The 15,323-nt window shown below is 39.9% G+C and overlaps 1 protein-coding gene across 1 annotated transcript in view; it reads left to right on the forward strand.

Moving 5' to 3' along the window:
- The window catches only part of ulk4 (unc-51 like kinase 4), a 68,393-nt gene that overhangs the window by 13,836 nt on the left and 39,234 nt on the right, over positions 1 to 15,323 (forward strand). Inside the window, exons 19-21 of the mRNA XM_078790928.1 lie at positions 3,334 to 3,417; positions 14,575 to 14,736; positions 14,819 to 15,004. Of these exons, the coding sequence (XP_078647054.1) occupies positions 3,334 to 3,417; positions 14,575 to 14,736; positions 14,819 to 15,004 (432 nt within the window). The remainder of the gene's footprint in view (positions 1 to 3,333; positions 3,418 to 14,574; positions 14,737 to 14,818; positions 15,005 to 15,323) is intronic.

Genomic DNA, 15,323 nt, shown 5'->3' on the forward strand with positions numbered 1-15,323 from the left:
AATGAAAATCAATGTGTTGATAAATTGTTACAGCCCTACTTGCAGGTGCCTTACATAGATTATGTTCTTCACAAAGGTATAAGTTTGCGGCAATTTCTGTTTGTATTTCATCTCCATGTTTGTTTGTTGAAGTATTTGGAGATAAACAGCAACAATATGTTGATAGCTTTCATGATTTGTGTGCCAGTTGCTAACATTTCTGGTTTCTAAATGGATCATTTGCATAAGTGCACACAAATAGGAATAAGTTCAATGACAATGTTTGTTTGCTACTTTTCTCAAGGTCCTTTGAACTGCGTTTGCATGCTAAGTGATGCTAGTGATTACTTCGAGGTTGGTGGTACCACTGAGACTCCCTGTTGTAAGGCTACTTGATTTTGTGGCTTTAAATGGAGGATTCAGTTTTTTTGTGTACAGCTACTTGCTTTCCTGTCAATGACAATGATTTGCTGAATCGTTAGTGCTGTGTAGGCTTCCGTTCCCAACGATTTCACATAGAAAATGCTTCATAGAGAAAGTTTCTCCTGCAGGGCCAGTATGATATTGATAGCAGTAAGACTCGATATTCTTGATGTCCCCTAGAGTTGACAGTGTGGTGTTTTTAATGCCTGGGTTAATGATCAGCCACATTTTTAGACTACACTTTTATTAGACCTTACCTTATATTACCTCACAATGACAAAAAAGTCTGCAAATATTGTCATTAATAATTGCAATATTATTTCATAAGTACAGTAAAACCCAGCCAGTGTGGGATCGATTCATGTGATCTGCAATCTCAGTCTCGACTTCTGGATTGGATTCGGGATCCAACACATACGGCCGTATGGTAAAAGCGGACATTTAAAAAAGATTAATCACCGTTTATTACCAACTTCTATACTGTTTATCAACTCCTATAAAGCTGGGTTCGCAGCTCGTTAGCAGCACAACACCGGAAATCCTCCTATGCCCTTGGGAGTGTGACCAACCACAGCAGCGTGGCCGTGCCTGGAGGCGGGCCGTGAGTGGAATACATTAAAACAGACCGTTTTCAGACGAAATCCAAAGAAATACAGCTGGAATAGGTGCAGATTATGGAAGATCTGGAATGCTTTCTGTGATGGTTATTGTGCGTCACTGCTCTATAGGAGTCCACAACTCAATTCAAAGGGATGAAAAATGAGCATAATAGATGCCCTTTAAAAGTCTTCCCCTGGCCTTTGCCTCTGAAACATTGGTCAATGCAAACGATTGGTTTGAGCCTCCACTGCTGTCTTTATCCTCAAGGTTAGATATTGCCTTGAGCAGGGCTCCTCAACTACATAATGAAGAGGACCACAGTTTCAAAAATGTAAAGGCCCAAGGGCTGGATACGCGCTGCCCAGTAACCACATTTTAAATGCTTGTCGTTTATACTGTATGACTTTCAAATAAACCATTCCATGAATGTTGGTATTTCACATATAGCTGATATAACAGCAAAAGTGGGTTTAATGAAAATAAGGAAGTATTTCAATGTAAAGAAAAAAAAAATGTATCAAATAACAACAATCAAACTGTCATAGCAGTAGGACAGGAAGTAGCATGACAGAGCAGGAAGGAAAGAACATAAAATGGCTTTGCGTCAAAATTTAGATGTTTTGCCTGAAAGTAAGCTTGACCCAGGCTACGCCAATCGATGCTAGCATGTTGGATCACTCCTTTAGCAAGCTTATCTTCGGTCAACTATTCTTACAGCTTTGTTTCCATGCTTGGCTTGCTGTCACTGGCTGTATTTGCATTAAGCGGGAGCCAACGCTTGCTTGTGTTATCCACCTAGATTCTGGTCTTCGGACTCCTAAAAGTGACTTTTTACCACAGTGACATGTTGGTTTTAAAGCAGGGGTCTCAAACTCAATTTACCTGGGGGCCACTGGAGCTAGGGTCTGGGCGAGGCTGGGCCACATCAGGTTTTACAAAAAAAACCAAAAAAAAACACATTTATTAAAAACAGAAAAATTAATAAACTTTGCTTTGGTTTCGATTTTCTACAAGAAAAGCTCTGATAAAACATTCCACTGTTCTCAAATATCTTAATTTTTATTTTTCTACACAAAATAAGATGAAAAATAAATAAACAAATCAAGAATAAAGAAAATCAATCAATCAGTAATAAATAAATATAATAGTAATAATAATAAATAATAAAAACTTAAGAAACCACATATAGTTGGTGGGTAGACAAATTATTTTTTTTCAGATTAAAATGAACAAAGCATTATTAGAGCCCTGTAGACATGACAAAACACGACTATAGTCACATTTATACTTTTTTATTTACAACATATTGCGCAACTGCAGGGTCTTGTGACACATGCTAACTCGCAAACTAGAGAGCTAGCGACCTAAACGGTAGCCTTCAAGTTATTTCCTTTAAACTTAAATAGCCAAAAACTTACCACTTCCACACGGATAGGGAGGATAACTATTAACAGTTATTTAACCTTTAACATGAACATTAATCAAACGTAATATTTTTTTCTGGGTACATGATACCATACAGCATCCATATCAAACTTGCGCGGGCCGCACTAACATTAAACTTTCATATCAAGGCGGGGGCCTAAACTAGCGTCCTGCGGGCCACATTTGGCCCACGGGCCGCGTGTTTGAGACCCCTGTTTTAAAGCAAACAGGAAATGTGGAAATGCTGCAATTCCATCTTAAGATAATGTTAAACGCAGTTCAATATGCAACCATGAATGTTTATTTTATTTGATCGCTATTCGTTTTTCATGATGTTCTGAACTTGCCTTTCAATGCTGGTGTTGTATTCATGCAAAGTAATGTTGAATAATAAGAATATGCGCCTTAGCTGACATTCCTCTTCGAGATGCTGCTAATTAGTTGATACTGCATTGGCAGCGTCACTGCTGGCTGCCGCCAAGTCGTGCACGCCATTCAAGATTCATCAACAATCATTTCCATACAATTCATTGACTGTACAGGTCATGGCCGTGTCCAATTAGATTAACGGAACAATCCTCATTCTCAATAAAACCCATTTCTTTATCAGAACCATGAATAGTTTAATAATCAGATTTTTTCCACTTATTGTTTACGTTACGGACATTATGGGAACAGAGTGACGAGTAATTAAGATGTCATCCTTTCACGCTCCTCTCCCTTCACTGGCTTGACCCCGTCTCACCTTTTTTCCTGACTCGTCTTCACTTCCATCTCCTCCACATCATCCCTTTGCCTTCCTCTCACTCCCACTCTGCTCCTCAACTGCCCCCGCATCCCCCACACCCCGACACCTCCCACACTCCCCTCACCAATGCTCCGTGTCTTCCTATGACTCTTTACCAGGAGGAGAAGAGAGGCTCCCCAGAGGGCCTGTGGTTCGTTCCCGCTGCCGCCTACACTGGCTTAATGAGGAGCCTGCGGGAAGGGGTGAGTGTCTCTGTGTATGTCTCAGTGTGTCTGTTTTTGTGTCGGTATAGCTGTGACTAAGTCTCGCTCAGTGTGTGTGTGTGTGTGTGTGTGTGCGCGCACGCGTGTGTGTGTGTGTGTGAGTGTGTGGCAGGGGATCCCTATGAACAGTAATGATGAGGCAGCTGTGGGGGCCTAAAGCGTTGTTTGCCAGCTGCAAGTCAAGGGCGTGCAGAGCAGTCACACACGCACGTACACACACACACACACACACACACCACTCTCATACGCACACACTTACCTGCATCAAACGCAGCCCTTTACCGCTCAGCAACCTGACCTCAGCGGCAATTAGGACCCTCCAGACACGTATACAGTAGATTGCATAGGCAAAAATATTCAGATTCATTTCTTCTTGCCCTCCTTTTCACTTTATTTTTCTTCCTGCACATCCCATCTCCTCTATTATTTGATTAGAACCTTTTGTATCTGTGTCTTTCACATTAAAGTGAATCAAGCTCAATCCAAACTTGTTTTGTAAACAAAACAAAATGACCTATACCATAATAAACTAATGCATGCTATACTGTCAGCCACACAGAGAAAACATCAATGCAAAACCAAGAAATGGGAGTGACACACAAAATGTGACACACATTGATTCATAATCGCTTGATGGCAAAGGCAAATAAGCTTTCTCTCTTGGAATGCGGTTGCATTGTTGACCTGCGTGAGCAAGGCCTCTCTTAGCATGCCATTATTCTAAGGGATTTGTCACAATAAAACACAACTTCCTGACCCAAAAATTAGCCATATGGACACGAGCCGATCCTCGGGCCCAAAATCAAGTCTCAATTACCCAATTACCATCACAACCTTTAACATTTTCTTGCCTCCGTCGACGCCACAAAACTGCCCAATAATTCTCTGATGAAAAGAAATGTAACCTTGAGGGTCCTGATGGATCCCAAAGCAGAAAGCAGCCACCAGTGGAGGGGGTGCCATCATGATCAAGGGTGTGTTTCCTTCAGTGGCCTTCAGGTTGTCCAGGGGCATCAAATGGGACATAAGGGAATTCAGGAGAATATTTGGGTTTCCCAACAGGACAACTCTGCAGTTCACAATTCCTGCCAGAGGATGACATCACACTTTTGGACCATCATGTGTGTTCCCCTGATCTAAACCCAATTAAGAACATTTGGGGAAGGGACTGTTGATGCAAGGGATTCCAGAAAGTCTGAAGCCGTTTTCACCACCCGGGCAACATTCCCACTGCCGTATTGGAAACACTGGCATCAAGCATGGCCAGACTAAGTTTTGAGGTGATTAACAAGAACAGCGCAGTCATTTTTAAAAATGTGATTTCTAATGATCAAGTGGGAAGGAAATGAAGTAATTATATATGAATTATATTAACCGATTTGACACACTGTACAAAACAAAACAAAACAGTGAATGTTGGATAAGACTGGAATTGTAAGGCTACGAAAGGGAATAAGGAAGGAGATGGATGGGTGGTTTTTGTTGTATCTCAGAGGTAGAAGGGGTCTTAGCGGAGTGGCCCACCACAGTAGAATGAATATAGATGAAACTGTGGTCTGCACAGTTGTCAGCTTGTACCTACTGTTGCTTCATTACCACTGGGAGGGGAGTGGGGGGGGGGGGGGTGTGTGTGTGTGAGGGGGGGTGTGACAAGAGCACAGAGAAGGGTTGAAGGGAGGAGAGGGGAGGTTGACTTATTTATCGTTATTGAGCTGTGAGAGTATGCTGAGTACACACACACACACACACTAACACACACACACACACACACACACACACTGTATGTGCGCTCACACAGCCTAAGGGACCAGACCCTCATCCTCAACTTGTCTCTTTCTTTATTTTTCCTCTCAGCATCATCACACCTCTTCCCATCATGCATCTCTCTCTCCCTCATCACCAGGTTGGTTTTCTCATGGAGTCGTCCCTCGCCACTGCACGCTTCAGTCTATCACGAATTTTCCAAAATACATAGATTTTTTAAAAATCATTGCTTTTTTCTGATTGGCTACGGGCTATTATTAGTCAAAACATATACATATTTAATAAATTTGTACGTAGTTCTGGACTAAATCAATCAAAATCTAGGCTAAATGAATTAATATAAGGCATTCAGAAGACATACTGTAGTCCTGCAGATCTACAGTATGCAGCATCATCATCATAATAGAACAAGTTGCAACCTCTACATACCACCACCATCTTAAGTCCAAATGATGCACTTCATAAATATGATACATATCTGACTTTTAAACAACCCTAAACATACAGTACATGTACAATGTACATCAAGACATGACTGTTCAACTTGAGAGCTGAACATTCTGTGTCGATCTTCCCCCGATACGTCCCTGATGATCACGATAATACCTCCAAGCACACTGGTGTGCTACCGTTCGGAAATATGCAAAACAGTGATGAAAAACATTATTTTGCAATGGTTATTATTGTGTACATCGTGTCTGCTTTACCCTCGGGACCGCAGCGAGCAGATGGTCGCACCTTCTCCCCAAAGCTGTGTACAATATGTTTTGATAACCGGATGAGCAAGCAGCATACAATTCATACCTGCGGGGAATTAGAGTAATACCTTGATTGATTAAACTCGGGTTACAGCCAAATCACACCTGCAGTATAATTAACTTGTTGCTCGTGGCAATCATGACACAATTCACCTACTAGCTAGGTGCCCAGATTATGCGTCATATTGACACAATACCAAATGTATGTACTTCCTGCGACACGTTTTAGACCAGTTCTTCTCTCAGCTGTATCTTTCTGTGCAGGAGACTGAGGCAGACATTGATTGGTACTATGTGAACCTGTGGCTTAAATCAATATGAAAGACAACAAGATTGTTCTCACCAAGCAGTGAATTCAGAGAATGTTGATCAGTGTCAATGTTGAAACCATTCTGTTAAACGATAATCCCGTTTTGTTTCTTCATTTTGGCTTTTTTTCCTGATCTTTTTTATCCGAGTACTGGTTTTTGGCTGGATATTCCGGAAGTCCTTCCTGATGGTGCTGACTAATAGGGATTCAAACCTGAGGCGTCCGTGCCAAAGTCTACAACGCTAACCACTACACCCTGTTTATCATGGTTAATTGGTTCCAGACCCAATCGTGATAAGTGAATTGCAGCGAAGTAGGATTTAAAATTTATAACATCATTTATAACAACACAGAGCCCTCTAGACATGAAGTAACACCCCTATAGTTATAGTTATGACATAATTGAAACCATTTTTGCCATCATAGGCCTCATTCAACCACGAAACAGCATGATTTAATCTATTTTTTACATTTTTGTGAAGTGGTGAGGAAGTACTGTACATGGAGAGATGCCCATTATTGTTTTGGGAAATGTATTCATTCATCACGATATTATTCAAATGGAACATATTATAAATAAACGCTTACCACAGCAAATAGGAACGGTATACTGTATATGTAGTGAAAATATTGTTAGCAACTGGCTATTGTTCACTCATGTTGAAGGAAGGTGTCAACTCATCATGTTTAATGTAATTGTGAATGATGTGTTGTTGCCCTTATGCCAAGCCAAAAATACACCTTTTTTTTAACAGTATACAGTAGTTTTACAGTCTGCTTTGGGTTGTGACAGCTATGCCCCAAAAATGTCTGCATAAAGTGATGAATTAAGATCTCACGTTGTGGTTATCAATCAGAACTGTCTCTTGTAACTTTTTTTCATGCAAATCAGGATCTGTACTGAAACAGACCAAGTATGTTTTGGTCTGTTGTTGTATTTACTGCAATTGTAGTAGTATAGAACTGCACATATACTGTGTCACAGTCAGGGATTTTGCTCAAAAAAGGCCTATTAAGCAACTAAGGACGCAAGGGGCAAGGAAATTAGAACCGTCTTATTTTCTGTTTATTATCAGTGTGAGCATCGGATGTCGCCTCCGGTATATTTAGGGTGTCTCATGTTTGTGCTGACAATGACTGAAGGTGTTGAATGTAAATGCAGTGCCACACAATATTTAGTACATGACAGCAATGAGATACAGTGCCAAGGCCTTGTCAAATGTGCTCCAGGCAGTGTGGATTTGATGCATTCTTTGACCTGCTGGATCACCCCAGACTGCCCCTCTACAGCTGTTCAGATAGTTTTCCTCATTTATAAATAAAGCACTGGAGAGGAGGGTGAGGGATTGTTGTGCTCCAAGGGCGCCCGTCCAAAGAGAACACGATGGTTTTACCAGCGGAAAACAGAATAGTGGGGGGATGGCACGGAGTGACAGGAGAAGAGGAAGAAGGATCAGTGTAGTGGGAGTGGGCGGGGGGGTTGGGGTGCGGAGAGTCACAGAGAGGGAGTTTTATGGAGCGAAAGGCGGGTTTCCAGGCCAAGCTCAAGCTGCAGGAAATAGTTTATGAGTCTGAAATGCTATCCTATGTTCATACAGTAATCTGTGTGTGTACTGTAAATACACACATGGAGGTGGTAAATGGATGAATGATTTACTACTGTATCCCACAAAGGAAGGAGGACAGAGGGAGGCTGATTAAGACTGAAGCCACAGTTGAACCATCATTAGGTATGCTGCACCTCTAATGAGATCCAGTACAAAAGTTGTATCAAACCTTCAAAATTAAATTATTATTGTTTGTAGTTTGCTGTGGTGTAGAACTGCACTTCATCACACCGGGAAGTGTTTCTCTTGTGTTTTTGTTTTAGTTTAATTGTACCACCATTAATATCATGTAATAAGTAAGTCTACTGCAAGTCTACAAGTTGAATAATAAACTTACTGACTTTGTCGTCTTGCAGTACATGGGTAATAATATAAGGATAATGAAGTACAGAAAATGAATGAATGAATGCTTGGTTGACTATGGTCTGTTATACAGTTTTTATAGTACAGTATTGCTCTCTGGTTCTATCATATCTTACTTATTGTGTGGAAATAGGAGATAATAACTACAAAAGCAATCTTCACTCGCTAAATGTACTGCAAAAAAGGTCAGTAAGGATAATTCATAATGCCGCCAACAGAGAACATACTAACTCCTTATTTGTAAAATCACAAATACTTCAACTTGCTGGTATAGTTCATCTTCAAACAGCTAAAATAATGCATAAGGCTAAAAACAACCAATTAGCTAAAATGTCATCCAATACTTCTCTACAAGAGAGGAGAAATATGATCTCAGGGAAGAAGTACATTTGAAACTATGCTAGGACTACGTTAAAAAGCCATAGCATTTCAGTATGTGGAATCAAACTATGGAATGGATTGAGTAAGGAAATCAAACAATGCACAACGATGAGCCAATTCAAGAAACAATACAAGCAGTTGATGTTTGCTAAATACAAGGATGAAGAGTCTTGAACCAGTCATGATGTGCTATATATATCACTATATTGACACTTACTATGGTACCCATTATGGCATTGGATGCTCATATCACCTCATACTTTGGTATGAGGTACATTAAAAAAAAAAACCTACAAAAAAAACCTTAAACTGTATTATGGAAAGCAGGAAGTGAACAAATGTAACAGTTACTGATTGTAAAAGTACCATATGGAGGGGTAGGATTTAATAAGCTTTGCTTCTTCCTACTCCTTTTGGACATGTGGAACTGGGAACTGATTATGGGATGCACTCAATTGTAATCTGATGATGTTCAAATGAATAAAACCATTACCATTACCATTACCATTACAGTATGTATTTGACCAATATGATTTCTATTAATTTAGGGTCCAAATTAAGCATTTCCGAGTCATACCATACAAATATGAGGCATTCGGACGATGTATACTAATAATGTACTACTTCACTCTGGTCACTAGGTGTCAGTATTAACACACGTGCTAGACTTTTTTTGCAGCTCGGAATTAAATCCCAATGGGCACAATACTAATTACATAAAAATAATCCAAACAATCCTAATCATCATAATAATAACAACACAGGGTCCAAAAATATTCATTCTGTGATGACCTGTAAAGTCACTTTTTGTACCAGACTCTGAACGATTGTACTTGAATGCACCTCTTATCGCCTCTCTTGTATCTGCACCCGCATTTTTGTGTGTTTGACATCTTTCCCATCTGTCTGTTTGCTCCACTTCCTGTTACTCTGTGAGCTTTCCTTCCTCTGTCTCTTGTCTTTGAGGATATTAGCGGTGTTAGATGTGATGTCTGAGGATGATAGATGGCGTCTATGTTGCTGCCAAAGAGGTGCATTGAAAACCAGGTGCAGTGCCTTCTAAAAGGGCTGTAATTACAGGGGGGAACCACATCAGACACGTCTGTGCGTGCACGGGCATACACACAAATCATGTGATGTGGTTTCGCCGTGATGTGCATCTTCCTCTGCTCGGGACTCAGAGGCCAGGTGCAAAGCAAAAGATGTTGGCATATAAATCTCCAGTAGATCACATCTACTGATTTACACCACTTTTTCTCCCCCTTTCTGAGTATTACTAACTTTTTTTAGCAGTGTAAATCTTATTTGTCAGCTATAAAACTAAAGGATGCTTAGGTTCTAACCGTGTGCTATTAAGCTATTAAGTCGTTGGCTGACAAAATTGATGGAAATGCTGTTTGAAGTAGAAAAACAAAACAAAAGAAAGCTAAATATGTTTTTGTTTTAGTCATGCTTGTGCATATTGAAATTAATGGAGTCCTGAAAAATCCACAACTCATTTTTTCTTCAGTTTTAGGGACTTTAATTAGGATTTCTCAAAAATTTGGATGAGATGTTTGAAATGAGGATTAATGAGACATGGTAATTAGAATTGCTGGTGAAGCCTCCAAGATACTCCACTTTTGTTCTGAAGGTACCTGTGTGTGTATGTGTGTATGTGTGTGTGTGTGTGTGTGTGTGCGCGCATCTCTTTTTTGTCTACACCAATTTATACAAAAGAGATGCAGATTAGGGGAAGCACAATTAATTACTCGTTTGCACATGCTGAGGTGAGCTTTTGCAAAACTTTTAAACAGTTCTAGTATCACTCTATCAACAAAACAAACTTTTAAGCCTGTTCTCACTAGGAGTCATTAGGAATGCATGCACTGTAATTAGTCGACAACTTGATTGGGATGGACTGACTTTTAACACAGGTTAACCTGGGCATTGTTAAGGGGGGGGGGGTTGAAGGTGAGATTTAATATTGGTGCACGCCGCTCAACATGTATACTCGGCATGCGATTTGACTATTGATAAATAAATAGATACAATAAGTTTCTCAATTGTATTTCTTAAAAACATTTCTAATTAAAAACCACTGCCTTCATCCCAAAAAAATAAAATATTAAAAAAATATAATGTTATGGTATATGTCTCACAAAAGACTCGCAAGAGACTTTAGTCTAACTATGCGATGAGGATCCAAGTTTCATGGCTGATGAAATCCATTATAATGAGAATAATTCCCTCGTTTCTCAACATAATGAAGGAGTTTTTTTTTTGCATGAGCTACTTACTTCTTCTAATGTAAGAATCTCTCTCTCTCTCATATGTCCCTCTCTTTTCGTCCTTCCTGGCATGGCTACAGTCTATTAAAAACACATAGATGTGGGTTCTCCCCCGTGGGCTCATTAGTGAACTGGCCCACGCGGCCTGGGCAATGCTGGAAAAGACCATTGTGCTCGCTCCCAGAGGGGTGTCAATGGATTCATGATGTTGTTGTGCTGCGTAATCCTTCTGTGTTTAATACACAATGTGATGGACTTTATTGGATTAATTGATTGGTTGTTTGAATCAGTTGTGTTGTGTCTGAAGAAGGATGGATCAAAGCTTTGGTTTCGTTTTCACAAAGTATATGTTCTGTATGGACACAAGTACACCTTGGGACATCCGGCCATTTCACTCACAGGGAATTCAATTAGAATATAAAAGTGGTTCCTAAACTTTTTACAGTCATGTACCCCTAGTTTTGAGTATGAAGTGTCCATTATCTGACTGGAATAATTCCGTCTCCCTTCTAGTTCATCGCTAAATATTTTCCAGTGTTCCCCAAACTGGACCAACAACCGCTTAGCCACAGCCTCCGATTGGGTGGTGACCAGGGATGGGAAGATCTACCTCAGGGGTCTCAAACACGCGGCCCGCGGGCCAAATGTGGCCCGCAGGACACTAGTTTGAGGCCCCCGCCTTGATATAAAAGTTTAATGTTAGTGCGGCCCGCGCAAGTTTGATATGGATGCTGTACGGTATCATGTACCCAGAAAAAATTATTACGTTTGATTAATGTTCATGTTAAAGGTTAAATAACTGTTAATAGTTATCCTCCCTATCCGTGTGGAAGTGGTAAGTTTTTGGCTATTTAAGTTTAAAGGAAATAACTTGAAGGCTACCGCTTAGGTCGCTAGCTCTCTAGTTTGCGAGTTAGCATGTGTCTCAAGACCCTGCAGTTGCGCAATATGTTGTAAATAAAAAGAGTATAAATGTGACTATAGTCGTGTTTTGTCATGTCTACAGGGCTCTAATAATGTTTTGTTCATTTTAATCTGAAAAAAATAATTTGTCTACCCACCAACTATATGTGGTTTCTTAAGTTTTTATTATTTGCCGTTTTATTATTATTATTATCATATTTATTTATTTATTACTGATTGATTGATTGTCTTTATTGTTGATTTGTTTATTTATTTTCCATCTTATTTTGTGAAGAAAAATAAAAATTAAGATATTTGAGAACAGTGGAATGTTTTATCAGAGCTTTTCTTGTAGAAAATTGGAACCAAAGCAAAGTTTTTTTAATTTTTTTGTTTTTAATAAATGCATTTTTTTGGGGGAAAAGCTGATGCGGCCCATCGCTCATGATTGGCTCCTATCAAGTAAAGGGCGACCTGGTCCTCACCTTACTGGCTCCGTAATACTTGCGTTAAGTTGCATTAACCGTGGATGGTTGGGTATCCTTTGTTTTTATGTCCTACTTGGAAAAATTATTATTACTGTAAGAAAACTTTGAATTGCTTCATTCATTTTTAATCAACACAAAGCAAATTACACAATTTTTTTTTAAAGCCATGCATAATTTAATCGTGATGCATCTTGATTCAGGAGGCGTTTTGAGGCCGTTCTACTAACATTCATTGGGTCAAATTTCCAAATGAAGCTAACCACTATAACCTTTACAGATCAACTTATTTAACGGTCTACATTTTGGATGCAGTTGTCCAACTGATCAGTGCTTCAGTACTTTTTGAACAACTTGTTCTCTCATGAGGAGCTGAACAGCAAATTTGGCAAATTGTGTGATCCACGTGATCCACGAACGGAGCACTAAATGTCCTGGTTCATTCACAATTGGTATTCAAGCAGTCCTCTTCATCATGCTGTTGACATTTTGTCATCATTAGACCGAGACAACGCCAACAATTCATCAGCAGTACCTCGCCATTGTGGGGCTTCAAACGGGATGTTGTCCGAGCGATGTGGCTAACTCGTCTGTGAGTGTCACAAAATGTCATCACCAGGTTGGGGAAAAAAATTCACAGAAAGAAATAATGAATGTTTTTCTGCAAAAAATAATGCTTTAATTTTTTTTTACATTTAGCTCTGTGTTAGAGAACAGCCGTTTGTGTACTGAAACATCACTTCATCACATTTCATGGGACATGGGCATAATAAAATGGGAAAATAAAGTGACTTATAAAATGACTTAGAACACACAGACAGCCTCACTGGGGTTGAAATGGCGTTAATCCAAACAGTCACAGTCATACAGTTGCATGGCAATTAATGTAATATAGACACGTAATATAGACGTGTCAATATTATGATACATTTCCTTGGTAAAATTATTCTGGAGCGGTTATGATGAACCTTTCCAACAGAATGTAATTAACTGTGTTTTATGAATAGGCTGAATCGTGTTGAAGTGATGTAACACAGTGAAACACATTAATAACCTGACAGTTAATCATTGCTCCTCTACTTCCATTTTTTTTCTCTGCTGTGAGACTCCTGGTTATCTGCTATGTGGGTATCTGCTTCTGTGGTTTTATTAGTTTGACCCCGCTGTCTGAACAAAATAACTGTGGACATACACACTTTGCACATGCGGTACATGCACTCGGAGTGGTTAGCGTGCAGGCCACACAGCTAGGAGACCCGAGTTCGATTCCACCGTCGGACATCTCTGTGTGGAGTTTGCATGTTCTCCCCGTGCATGCGTGGGTTTTTTTCCGGGTACTCCGGTTTCCTCCCACATTCCAAAAACATGCTAGGTTAATTAGCGACTCCAAATTGTCCATAGGTATGAATGTGAGTGTGAATGGTTGTTTGTCTATATGTGCCCTGTGATTGGCTGGCCACCAGTCCAGGATGAATGTTCTTTTTCTATCTGTCATTTTTGAATACTTCAGTACTGAGTTGGTTTCTCAAGACGGACAATTAATTAAAATTAATAATTAAAATAAATAATTAATTAATAATTAATTTAAAAAATTATTTTTTTTCCACACGGGTTACGAACGAGTTATATTCCTCCAACTTTGAAAAGTTGAAATTTAGTGTTGGAATTTAAACATAAATTAATTGGCAATTGGGTAATTATACCGGAATTCACACTTTGGAAGGAAATACAGGAAATACGGTTATTGAAAAACTAAGCGGTGCACAGAAAGTGACGTCCGGAGTTCAGAGTTGAGTTTCCGGTTTGCGTGGGTAGCGGCAGCAAAATTAGCCCATGTTTTTAATTACAGATGATTGCACCTAATGCTTGAGTTAGCCCCTAATACCTCAAATATGCCAAATTCAACCACGAAACAACATGATTTATTCACATATTTTAGAAAAACCATGATGGAGTGAAAGCGTGAAATTGAAACAGCGATGTGGCGAGGGATTACTCGATATAAAACACTGGAACATGAGGTAGGGACTGGCTTATTATAGGAGAAAATCTCAGTAATAAGACGACTTTACTGCTTTGTTTTTACTGCTCATTTCATGCTAGACGATCCTTCCACATGTTCAAGAACACCATCATTATCCTTGATGGAGGTCGCGGCATTTCAGTGTCATTTCGGACCATAAATCTATTTGTGTTGTTGTTAGTGTTTTTAATCAATAGACTAAATTATTATCACTGCGGGATAGCAATACTTAATTTTGCCTGTACTTTAATAACATCCTACCTGTTTTACAGGATGACTCCATAGTCCATCACATGGCTGCAAAAACCCTTGAGAACATTAGCACAACAGTCTCCGGGCCGTCACGCTGCCTACTGACCACGGAGTCGGGTTCGGCGCTGTGGTACCTGTTCACTCACTCCAATGTAGAGGCTGTCAGAATCACCGCCATCTCTGTAAGTCAATTTTCCATTTGAAATCTTGAATAATATAATTCTATTATATATTCATTGTATTATGTATGTGTTTGTCTCCCAGGCGCTCTGTAGGCTAACTCACAGGGTCCCTTCCATCTTTTTGGCAGTGATTGAGACCTGCGGACCGGCATCCATCTTTGAGGCTGTGGGTGGAGCAGGGCCAAGGCTCCAGCAACACCTGCTCACCGCCATCGCCACCGCGTTGGTCAATTCACGTATCCAAACGCAACACGTCACACAGCTCAGTGTACGTGCACGCAAGCAAAATACACAAGAATTCATATCACATATTATACAGGTTGGCTTTTGAGGTTTAATAATGTCTAAACATTATTCAAAGTAGGTAGGAATTCTTACTTCTGTACATACGATGAACTAATGCTGAACTGCACCAGTACTGCACCGTGCACAAACTAAATGTCTGTCAGCAGACACAAATTAATTTTTTTATGAGACAGCCCATCCAGTGTGTACGCCGAGCATTAATCTGGCTATGGCAGAGGAGCTGAAATTGATTTGAAGGTTTTTAACTGGGAGCCTCGCATTGGTAATTGACTCTGAACTGA

This window comes from Doryrhamphus excisus, linkage group LG5 (assembly GCF_037039965.1).
Source record: "Doryrhamphus excisus strain RoL-2023G ecotype Guam linkage group LG5, RoL_Dexc_Guam_v1.1, whole genome shotgun sequence".
NCBI lineage: Eukaryota > Metazoa > Chordata > Actinopteri > Syngnathiformes > Syngnathidae > Doryrhamphus > Doryrhamphus excisus.